The sequence below is a fragment of the Crocodylus porosus genome, unplaced genomic scaffold (assembly GCF_001723895.1).
Source record: "Crocodylus porosus isolate Cpor-Errol unplaced genomic scaffold, CroPor_comp1, whole genome shotgun sequence".
Taxonomy (NCBI): Eukaryota; Metazoa; Chordata; order Crocodylia; family Crocodylidae; genus Crocodylus; species Crocodylus porosus.
In genome coordinates, this window is record NW_017728924.1 from 1226084 (window position 1) to 1237746 (window position 11663).

The 11663-nt window shown below is 43.9% G+C and overlaps 1 protein-coding gene across 2 annotated transcripts in view; it reads left to right on the top strand.

Moving 5' to 3' along the window:
• TENM1 (teneurin transmembrane protein 1) overlaps positions 1-11663 on the top strand; it is a 503051-nt gene that overhangs the window by 435096 nt on the left and 56292 nt on the right. For both annotated transcript variants that reach the window (XM_019540172.1, XM_019540173.1), the window contains one exon: positions 4782-4936. In XM_019540172.1, coding sequence (XP_019395717.1) covers positions 4782-4936 — 155 coding nt within the window. The remainder of the gene's footprint in view (positions 1-4781; positions 4937-11663) is intronic.

Consider the following 11663-nt stretch of genomic DNA (forward strand, 5'->3'; position numbering starts at 1 on the left):
GGATTGCACATGGGTAAATAGCTAAATCACACATCCTACCCAAACTTAATTATGGGTCACAATTTAACCCTTCATAAATTCTTGTTTAATAAACCACCATAGGGCTCTGAAAAATATGCTTATTTGGTTAAAAGTTGGAATCTTTCCAGTGTGCATTTTAATTTATTTTCCTCTATAACATGAATGCCCTTAGGAATGCTATATGGTGAGACATTGTCCAATTTGCATGTTAATTACTTTTTAACATAGTCATTAATACCCAGGCTGGATTTGTTGAGGGGGGATGGTTGTGGGCATACATACAACTCTATTAATACCTGTAGAACAACATGCAGTCCCACAAGAAGCACACTACTTTTTACCAGCATTTCGTGTTTGAATGAGACTGTATAAGTTTAATGCTGTTTAATTGTAATGGTGGTTTTCATCAGAAAAAGAGATCCAAGTCTTTCAGCCTTCACCCTGACCATTTCAGTCTGGATAATGGCAAGGCTGTGCCCCAAGTGGATGAGTGGCCTATTTTACAAGTGATAGGCCTAATCCTTCCATGATTAAGCAGCTACCCTGCACTTTATGCTGTGGAGGTAGGAGTTCTTGATGCCTGGCACTAGTTCTCTCCATCTCATCTCAACAGAGTGACCTTTGCTCTGTTCTCTAGTTCTTCTTCCAATGCTCCAGATCTCTCTTCTGTCGCTCCCAGACCTGCTGGGCCATCAGCATGCACTGTAAGCTTAAGAGAGAAGGGTAATGAAAGCACTCCCAAGGAAGAGCTCCAAGGAATGAGAACCCCATCCTGCCTCTATTTACAGGAGCACAACCTGGCCTCCAGCTCGGGTTCTGCTGTTCAGCAGCCTTTACGATGCACGCAGGCTCAGCAGCTTGCTGTTTATAATGCATGCTTACTATCTTCTGTTACCAGGAACAGGTTTATTGATCTTCTCTTGACTTTTGGTTTAGAAGTGAGAAGTACAGGCCCTTCAAGGGGTCTCTTAAAATTCTACCATTCTATTCCACAAGCTGCCACTGAGCTGGCACTTGTAGAGGTCTAGGCTCCTCCTGGTGGAGATTCCCTGGATTCCTGGCTGGGATGCCTCGGCTGTTTTAAGGCTCTGGAGTGTGAACAGATCCCACTGCTGTAGAGATCCCCTGTCCCTCCCCCACCATGTAGCCTTTCCTTCTGAGAACTGAAACGCATGGTGAAACTGCCCATCCTCCCCAGCTTAAGAACTGACTTCATAGATCCACAGTTAAACACATCCTCTCCCACAACTCACCCCTGAAGGTTTGAGCCTTCTGGTTTAATAGCCAGATTGCTCAGAAGTATGTTTGATGTAAAGAGGCACCTAGATATGGGCTTTGCACATAATGTCTCGGCACACCATGGCTAGAGGCAAAAATTCTGGTGGACAATAGATCTCTTTTATTGGATCAGCTGCTTCAATAGGAAATCATTCACAAGAATTCTTTTCTTTCTTGTGTCTCATCTGGACCCATAGGTACAGGGAGAAAATATTATTGGTCGGTGGGCCAGAGTACACACACACACCCCGTACCAGATAAGTCTGTGGTGGACCCCAGGACGGGTCAGTCGGAACCCAGGCAGCTTATCCAGGGGCGGGGTCCTGCTGCTGCATGCACCCTGGGAGAGACATGGAGGGGCACATGCCCCCAAGATTTATGCATGGGACAGAGATGGGCTGCTGCTGTTGCCTGGGGCTCTGTTGCCGTTGCCTCAAGAGCCGCACACAATGTCACATGCTTGCTGGTGCCAGGCAGGCTGGGGATGGCACGTAGTATTGTGTGGCTCTCAAGGCAACACCAGCACTGTGCAGAGCCCTGCCCGTTCTGCTGCCCCTCGCTCCCGAGCCACAGCCTCCCTCCCCCCACCAGCCCTGCTACTGTCCCTCACTCCTGACCCACAGACCCCAGCCCTGCCAGTGCCCCTTGATCCCAAACTGCAGTACCCTGCCCCCCCTGGGCCATGCTGGTTCCCCTCACTCCTGACTCGCAACCCCTTGCTCCCTCTCAGCCCCCTCACTCCTGACCTGCAGACCCCTGATCCCAACAGCCCCACCAGAGGGGCCCCAGCTGCCCCTGTCCTGACTAGGCTGGAGTGCAGTGGCTTGGAGCAAGTCCAGCTCCAGACCAGGCTGGAAAGAAGAGGAGGGGAGCCTTGTGGCACCCTCCACCCTGGGCTTGGGGCTGCCACACCACACCAGGAAGCCTGGCCATGGCCCACCTTCCCCTCTCCCCTGCATCACCTCCTGGCTGCTCTGCCCCTGCAAAGACGGACACCGGCCCCTGTGCTGCTGGCTTGGCCATGGCCCTCAAAAGCCCCCACCCCCCCGGCCCCTTCATCCACTGGAAGGGGCAGATACCCCTTGCCCTGCTGCAGCCCTGCCACCCCCCCAACCTAGACTTACCTATCTGCAGCTCCTGGGGTGAGTGGAGGTGTACTTACCTGCCTGCAGCTCCCTGCTTACAATCGCCCCTCCCCCTGATCCCACCTGCAAAGTAAAGCAAAAAAACCCAGACATTTTCTCAAATGAATTTGAAAAATCCACCTGGATGGAGATAGGAGGACTCAAAAAAAGGACAGGGTTACCCCCTTAGGTGTATGGTAACCCTAGCCAGGCTGCGATCCTGCTTAGCAGTTTTTTCTCTTAGGTGACCTCCAATGAGCTCCAAAAGGTGACTCTCTCAGGTGATTTCATTACTAGGCAGTCTCTCTCTCCTGATGGACCTTTTCTCCTGGCTAGAATCTGACCTACTGTTTTAAGCAATTACATGTCTATGTAAGAGCACTTAAGTCAAAGACTGTCTACTGTAAACGCTGTGCTAACAATTTCTAGAGGAAATTTAGTCCAAGAAGGAAGTAAAATGGCAGCAGGAATTAAAGAGTATTCTGACAGTCAAACTGGATTTTGCAAGACTGACAGGTAGATGCAGGATTCATTACCTAGGAGAGAGGACCACTGGGTTCTGATCCCTTCACTAAAGGTTATTTGAAGGGGTGCTGCTTATTTGCTTTTACCATCTTCTTAATGTAGCTTGCATAAACTGCCTTTAAGTGGAATGCATTTTGGGAGCAGAGTCTCTCCATCCATCCAGAGTTAGGGCAGTCCTTTACAAAGTGTGAGATGTAGTTTTGAACCTCTTCAGGTTGAGGAGGGAATTGACTCTGGATCTGCCACCCCCTATGCCAAGGACAGGCAATTATTTCAGGTGAAGGACTGCTTACCAAGTTTTGGCAAGCTGTTGAGGGTCGCATTTTCCTCTCCGACACAGGGAAGCAGGAACAGCCCCACAGTCCCAGGCCAGAAGCCTCTGCTAGGCAGGGGCTTCTGGTTGGGGGGAAAGAGCTGGGGGGGGGGCCTTGCTGCTGGGTCCTGCCACCAGCTTCCTCTGGGTACTAATGCCCTCGGCTCCCGTCAACTTTGACAGGCAGCCAGGATCAAATAAATACTAATTTTCTACTTTTGGGGGAGGGGCACCCGCGGGCCAGATAGAATGGCCTGGCGGCCCGGATCTGGCCCCCAGACTGTATTTTGCCTAGCCCTGCCCTGTGCTCTAACTACTAGGCAAACCTATAAAAAGCAAACCATGCTACACCCACCCCTTCCTGGGTTTTTTGGTTTGTTTTTTTTTGTTTTGGGGGGGTTTTTTTAAGAAAGCAATGAGGAACCTGCTTTTGTCCACATCTGTTTGGTATGCGCTGAGAAAGGTTAGGACACTATAAACATAACCAATGACAACCTAGGCCAAGACATGTTCTGTTCCAAAGAGGAAAGTTTCCAATGTAAGAAAACAACATAGAAAAGCATAACATGTTTCTGTCTTCTCAGAGAAGCAAACAGTTGTGTGATGTCTTAAAGTGGATCTGTTTTGTTCTGTCAAAGCACATACAGCCTTGTGTCATGATAAATTTAGGGGACAAAACCATGAGCCATATAAATCGGTGACTAAACCCTCTGTTCATACCTGATGTGTTCTCTTTATAGCTAGCATGCTATAAATGCATTTTTAAAGCTGCTTGCAGAGCAGATGCTACAACTGTAAAGTTATAGTTGGGGAAACTGCAAAAAAGGTTAAACCAAAAACATGAGACTTCCACAAAACCTGATATGAAGTGCAGAGCATTTTCTTGTTGTTTTCTGTAATTCAGTAAAAAGAATTTACATGGCATGCAGCAGAAGAAAGCCTAGCATATTCCTGTTGAAAGCAGGATGGCTTGGTTACTCGGATGCTGGACCTAAGCTCGTGACATCCAGTTTGAATGACCAGCTCTTCCACAGACTTCCTGCATGTCTTCAGGCAAACCACTTACTGTCTTTCTGCTTCAGTTCCCATCTCTAATATAAGAATAATATTAAATATTCCCTTCTCTCAGCCTTCATCTTACGCCTTTTAGATTGTACACTCTCAAGGCGGGGATTGTCTCTTACTGTTTTTATAGGCTGTGCCTGCAACAGTGAGGAGGCCCTGATCTTACCTGGGATCTCTAGCTGTTCCTGTAATACACACAGTACACTATAATAATAACAGTTCTGTTAGTGCGTGAGAAACAAAAAGTGAAACTAATTTGAATCACATACAAATTTGAGTTAAAGTAGCCAGGCTATTTCCTTGGTCTTGATGAGTGAAATGAACCGGGGGGCGGGGGGAATCTTTTGCTCGTCTTGATCTGAGGCAATGGCATTAACACAGGGGAGGAAACAGTTATATTCATTTTTATCTTGACAGAGCTAGTATTAATGCTTTCTTTTACCATCTCCCAACAGGTATCACTGTGGATAAATATGGATTCATCTACTTTGTTGATGGTACCATGATTCGGAAAATTGATGAGAATGGTGTGATCACAACAATAATTGGTTCAAATGGTCTCACATCAACACAACCGTTGAGCTGTGACTCGGGAATGGATATCACTCAGGTAGGCACTTGCATTGTTACTGTTCAGCACATCATAGAAATGGATAACTATTTTCTCCTGAAGAAATTAGGCATAAAAGATACCCAGTGAATCAGTGATCTGTGGTAGTGTAGAAAGCTTCCATTGAAATTATTATTATAAAGTTAAGTTAAGCAACGAGCTATGGCTCTATAGCATCTAAAAACTGCCTGCTGCTGGGACTGTGCAGTACCAATGGGTACGGTATGGTCATTTAGTACTTGCTAAATGACCATACAGTACCTAATGTGTAGTCAGGGGCACATGTCAATGTGCCCACTGAAGAGCATTGCTGGAAGTAGTTGCAAAATAGCAGTATGAAAGAGAATAGAGAAGCTGTGGCCTATTTGGAACAATTTTCAGAGTGCTTTTCATGTCTTTTTCCAAGGACAAATTAAAGAGACACACACACTTTTTCCCCTATCCAATCTGTTTTTTAAAAAGGCAGAAAGAAAACAAAAAAGTAGACTATTGAATACTTAATGGGTAGCAGCTCTAAAAGATATTTGGTGCCAATCAGGCTGTGCTTATTCAGTAGTGGCTGCGAAATGAAGTGAAAGTTTGTTGGCTTCAGACAGACATGAAGGGATTTCAAGTTAACCCAGTGCAATTGCTTTATGGGTTATGAGTGCTGTTGTTCTTGTCGCTGTTTTCCCCATTTATTTTAATGCTCTACCATTGAAAACCACAACTGAAATATGCTAAGCTCATCAGATCTAAGCTGTGTCTAATTTCTAACAGGAATTTTAATGGTAAGAAGTTGGCCTGAGGCTGATAGGAGCTTCACGTATGTAAAGGATGTGGGATCGGTGCCCTTGTTTGTGCACACTGAGCTTTACTGTGAAGCCACAATGGTGTCCCAGAGGGAAAGGACTTAAGCACCTGATTGCCACTATCAGTAAAGTGTGGTTCCATAAGTTTTGTATGTATTATTATTGGAGCAGAGATCGGAGCCCAGGTCTCCTTTCTCCCAAGTGAGCTAGACTAGCGAGTCTTTCTCTCTGGTCCAGTCAATAATTATTCCACCCAAAGCAGAGTAGCTTGAATATACAAGCCGATAACAGCCCTATCAACAATCCCTTATAGGCTAGTGCGTAAACCCAGAGGCATAACAAGCAGTTTTTGAACACTGGAAAGCAATGCAGACAGCGCAGTGGTAGTGGCTTGACCAGTCACAGCAGTCTTGCAGCCCTTTTAAACCGGTGTCCAAGGCTGGTGTCCGCGTCCATACTCTTACATACGCTACTGCTTAAGCCTGGATATTAAGTAAGGGTATGGATTCAAAAAGGAAGGGAAGGGAGTTGAATCAGATCCTCAAATATCCTGTGACTGCTGAATTAGTGGGTAAAAGAGAGTGTTGCCTCTACCCTTACCAAGTCCTTCAGTTGTCTTTCGTGGAAAAACACTGGCCCAGGCATCTCACTCCAAAAGAAAGCACAGTCCTGTGAATCCCAATGCCAAGAGAGGCACTACCATCCAAGCCAAAAGTTAGACACTAGAGTGGGCTTGGAGCATTTTCACTCTTTCCTACTAGCTAGAATGTGAAGCAGTGTTAAAGTCAGAGTGTGCTGTGAGAAGTTGCACATTAAGGGTTAATACAGTTTCTTGCCTGCATGCCTGACTTGCCACTAGAGGTCTGGCAAGCAGGGACATGGCTGGGAGCCAAGACACCTGGGCTCTATCCCTGCTTGGAGAAGGCGGGGGCAGGCGTGAGCAATGCATCCTGGGATATTGGAAGATTGCAGATTGCTCATTTTATTTCCTTAGAGCTGACTGAAGCTCCCCTTACATGAGCTAGGTAGTACAACCTAGATATAACCCTCACCTGAAGCAGTGTAACTTTGAATTGTTCAGAGAGCACTTAGCACAAGTTAATGAGCTTTAATGTGCATATGCTTATGTTTTCAATGTTGTTGGTATGGTGTAAGTGTAATGTATAACTTCACTAACTCAGGGCTATAAATAGTATACCTAAAAGCTTAAGTCCTTTTGTGAGTTTACCTCTGCTTACGGCTGAAAAACCCATGTAAAGAGGAGAAAACAGTCTTCCTAACCAGAGCCCTTGCTATATCAAGGGAAGGTTTTGCTCTCACTAAACACAGAAAGTGTCAGGGTTCCTTCTACAAAACTGGTGGATGTCCCAAGATAGACAGGGACTTTCTGTTACCTCTGGAGTCCTAGGCTTTTGCGTACCTGCCTCTGCCTCACCTTTGCTAAGGCAGGGATGGATGTCAGGAAGATATTGGCTGCCATCTCCATGACTACACAGTAGCAGTCAAGAAATGAGATCTTTGGGGAGTTAATGCTGCCTGGAGCATATTTTAGCCGCTCCTTGGATACATATAACAACTGCCTGCAGCACAGGTGTAGGATTAGCTACCAGACGAGATACTTCTGAGGTGTAGGGAATCATAGCAGGCAGAAAGCCAGCTCCCTGGGCACCTTGTTTCCCCGCCCTGGATCTGGAGCTGTGTGAATAATGGACTGATTGAAAGATGAATAGATGGTTGTTTCAGGTCAACCTAGGATGAAAATGTTGCAGAAAACAAAATGTTTTCCTTGATATGCAGTGTTGCTTGGGAGTTTCGATCCTTTTAAGACCTTTCTTAATTTAAATTTAAAACGCTGTTTCAAAATGAACAATCACAAAGTTTAATCTTGAAAAAGCGGAGACAAAATGTTTTGTTTGTTCCAGAATATATTACATGGCCAAAACTGTTTGCCAGGTTTTACCCATGTTTATGAATAGTTTTGTTCTGCCAAAATCACATTTCATGGAGGATAAATCATTTGCCAAACAAGTCACTGGGGTCCATCTGGATCTAGATGGAGCCCCAGCCCAACGGAGCTCAGGCGGAGGGGACCGCTACAAAATCCCGAGTAGGAAAAAGCACTCCACGGTGCTCGCTGCTTTCTGTTCTGTGCTCAGCCCCCACATTCAGACAGATTTAGCTCCTTTCCCTTTTTTGGAAGCAGAAGCGAAAACGACTTTCAGGAAATAAATCCAGCGGGTTCCAGGTGATATTATAGAGAATCTGTGTGGATGGGGGAGTTTCTCACCGCCTGTTTATCGTCACATCATTTTTCAATAGCTACAACTACATACAGGCTTATTGCACAGACTGGGACAAATTTAAGATAAATGGAGACTGGGTCCCCATAAATATTCCAGATATTGGTAAGAAATGGTGGAGCCTCATAGGTATCTTATTCATAAAAAGTAGCCAGGAGATCTCATGCCTTTTTTTGTTTTCAACCACCAAAGTGAAATCTTGAATGAAACTAAAATTGAAAGTATCCAAAGTAAAACACATTCTGTACGTGCTATATCAAATCATAGATCAAAAAAACCCTGCAAACTGTATGTGCAGGGTTATGGAAGTGTCCCTTGCTTTTTTACAACTCATCGCATTAATTTTCTCTCAGTATAGAGCCAAATAGTCTGTTAAATGAATGCAGCAGACTAAAAGTTTTGTCAAGCTGTTGAACCAAATTCTACTTTCAGTCATGCTGGTGTACTCAGGAAATTATATGGAATAATTAAATCCCATTGATGTCATATAAGTTATTCTTGAATTATATCAGTGTAAATGAGAGAAGGATTTTGTCTGCTTAATCGCAACCTTCTCTCGGATACATCCTTGCAACTCCATTGGCTCTTATGAGGTGACATAGGTATAACACACAGCAGAATTTGGCCCATCAACTACCTTAAATTGCCTTTGGCTATATCTCAAATTGCATTTACATCAAGAGCGTGTGGTTTGTTCGCAAACCGTGTGTTTAGAGGAACTTATGAAATAGGTTAATAAAATCAACTCTAAAAGCTAAATTTGCTCTGACAATAAAATCAACGACTTGTTCAAAATCAATATTTTTTTGATTTACTGAAATACAAAACAGTATCCTTGGCATAAACACTTGGTATAACTGCCCATTGCACAGACCTCTGTAAATGACTAGAGCTTTCACTTTAATAGGTGAGTTTATTAGGAAAGGGTTGAGACATTTATTTCAATACCGGTTTTGACAGAAACACTTCTTATAGATCACTGAGTACTTGTTTCTTACTACCATCTCATACTGACCATAGCATTATTATTCTGCATTTGTAAGGAAAAAGAAAGCTTGGGTTGAGCAGATTGAATGGTGTAATGATAAATAAATAAACAGTTGCTAGTTAATCACTTCCATTTTCCCATGACATTGTTATTCTGGGTTTGTAAGGAAGAGGAGATTCAACTGAGCCAATCATATGGCGCTGTGGATTCGATAGCCTCTTCGCTTTGCAGGACTTGGTTGATCACAACACAAGACAAATGACTTTAGCTTTCTTAGTCTAGTTATTAAAGCCAGCCTCTAAAAATGCTTAGGACGAGGTCGTCATGTGATCATCACCCCCAGCTGGAAACAGTAGGTCCAAGGATACCTGCCAGATCGTCTAAAGTGATCAGCAGCTTTCACTGCAATGCTAGTGATAAGATTTTTCAAATGAGCCCAATGTGCTGGATTAATCTGAACACCTGCGTGTATAATTTGGTGCATAATTGAGAGCTGAGCTTTTTTGAAAACCTTGCTCCGATAGGAGATGCTATCTACATTTGACAATTTGGCTCTAATTGGCCTTTTTCTAATGGCAGAAAATATTGCAGTTAGAGCACTGCTTCTGAAAAGTCTGGATTTTAAGCATCAGAAATGTTCCTGATTACACCTGAAGCACATCAGATGAGCTAATTGGGGAAGATTTATATATGCGATTCTGCTTTCACTTACACCTGTGTTACATGGTTATAATTCAGCGTAATTACTGCTGATTTACACCAGCATATATGAAAGACCCCTATCTTGTACGTGAATATGGCTAATATTCATATTTAAGAAAGGGAATGCATGAAAGAATGAGGTAAGAAGAGCTGGCTGGGAGTTTTCTAATAAGGAGACTTTGGCAGAAAAAGGCAAATCATTGAAATCAAAACTTGTGAGAACATACGTCCCCATTGTGAGGATGAATTGGGAGACGAGTCTGATACACCTAGGTGGAGGTCAGTTAGCCCCAGTAATTACAAATGCCCAAGACAATAGAAAATCATGACCAAGACTTTTTCCTTAGCCATGGCCTTGCCCCCAGAGTGCTGTCTGTTGCAGTAGTCAAGACTCGATGCCACAACAATAGCCAGTGACTGATTGATGGTATTAATAACTGTCACGGCTGTGCTCCAAAATGAGAGTTCTGATTTGAAGACTTTTTCTTGACATTTGCACTTCATCACCCTTTGTTCAGCAGCTCTCCCCTCGATGGAGTCCATATATATTCTGTTGCTTCATGTAAAAATTCAAAGTGACACTGTAAAATACTGTGCTCCTTCATAAAAATGGGACAATTTTACTTTGGTTGACATGCTGCTCACATAGGTCAAAGTAAAGGATGCATTCTGGAACGATGAGCAAGGAGGAGAGGAGATGTCAGGATGTGGATGTATTCTTTGGATGCATTTCAAACCTTGAGCATCCCACTGGGAAGGATTTGGGGGTGGGGGGAGGGTTTCTCAATGGCCAGAGGGAAATTTCTTGCTAACACAGGTATTCTTTTTGCAATAGTGAAGCGAGAGCAAAATGTTGGAAAGTAAAAGTAAAGGTGAGGGCATTGATTTACAATCGTAAGACTTCACAAAAGCATACGCTGGCTTCGCCCTTGCAATCAGAAAGGCTGCAAGCAATCCCCTACCCCACGTCTGTAAAGGGACGGTTTGATTAAATATATATGTTTGAAGACCTTTTGAGGAACCTGGGAAGCTTGCCGAATGCTGTGACCTCGCTTGAAAGCAAATGTGAGGGCCTGCTGGCCAAAACAAACAAAGTGCACGCATGACTTCAGAGCAAAGTGCGTTTGGATGCAATAAATGATCATGTGAAGGACAAAGGAAAGATCCCACAAATATGAGAAAAAGAGAGAGATGTGATATAGGCACTAATTTGATTTGAAAACAGCAATGGTGAACCATGCTGAGGGTGCAACAAAGCAGGAGGCTGCAGGATCACGGTCATAACACTGAACCGTTTAATGAATTTGTTTTGCAAACTGAAAGAAGACACGGCATCCCTTGAGACAGACATTCTGGTACTGGTGAGGCTAAAACCCTTTTTGTTAAACTTAGTGGAACCACTCTTATTTACAACAGCTGTGCATTGTGCATTAACAGCAAAGACACTTGTGCCATTAAAAATCCTTCATCTGCTGGGATACAGCTCTGTGCCCCCCCCCCATTTAGAAAACATCAGTGTAAAAATCCCAAGGCACTGAACACATCTGTTTGGAGGAAGTATGGAGAAAGAGACCTATCTGTTTTTAACCAGCATTTCCCTGTATTATGTATCTCTGTTAAAATTAAGTAATGATACTGATAGCATCAGCTTGGTCATTTAACTTCTCTGAGCAATGGTAATTTAGGAAACACCCCAGACTACATGCTACACCCTGCGGGTGCTCCAAACTGCTTTTTAACCATACAAGTTACATTGTGCAGTAGACAATCTGTACAGGCATACCTCGGAGATATTGCGGGTTCGGTTCCAGACCGCCGCAATAAAGCGAATATCGCAATAAAGCGAGTCACACAAATTGTTTGGTTTCCCAGTGCATATAAAAGTTATGTTTACACTATACTGTAGTCTATTAAGTGTGCAAGAGCATTATGTCTAAAAAAAGAAA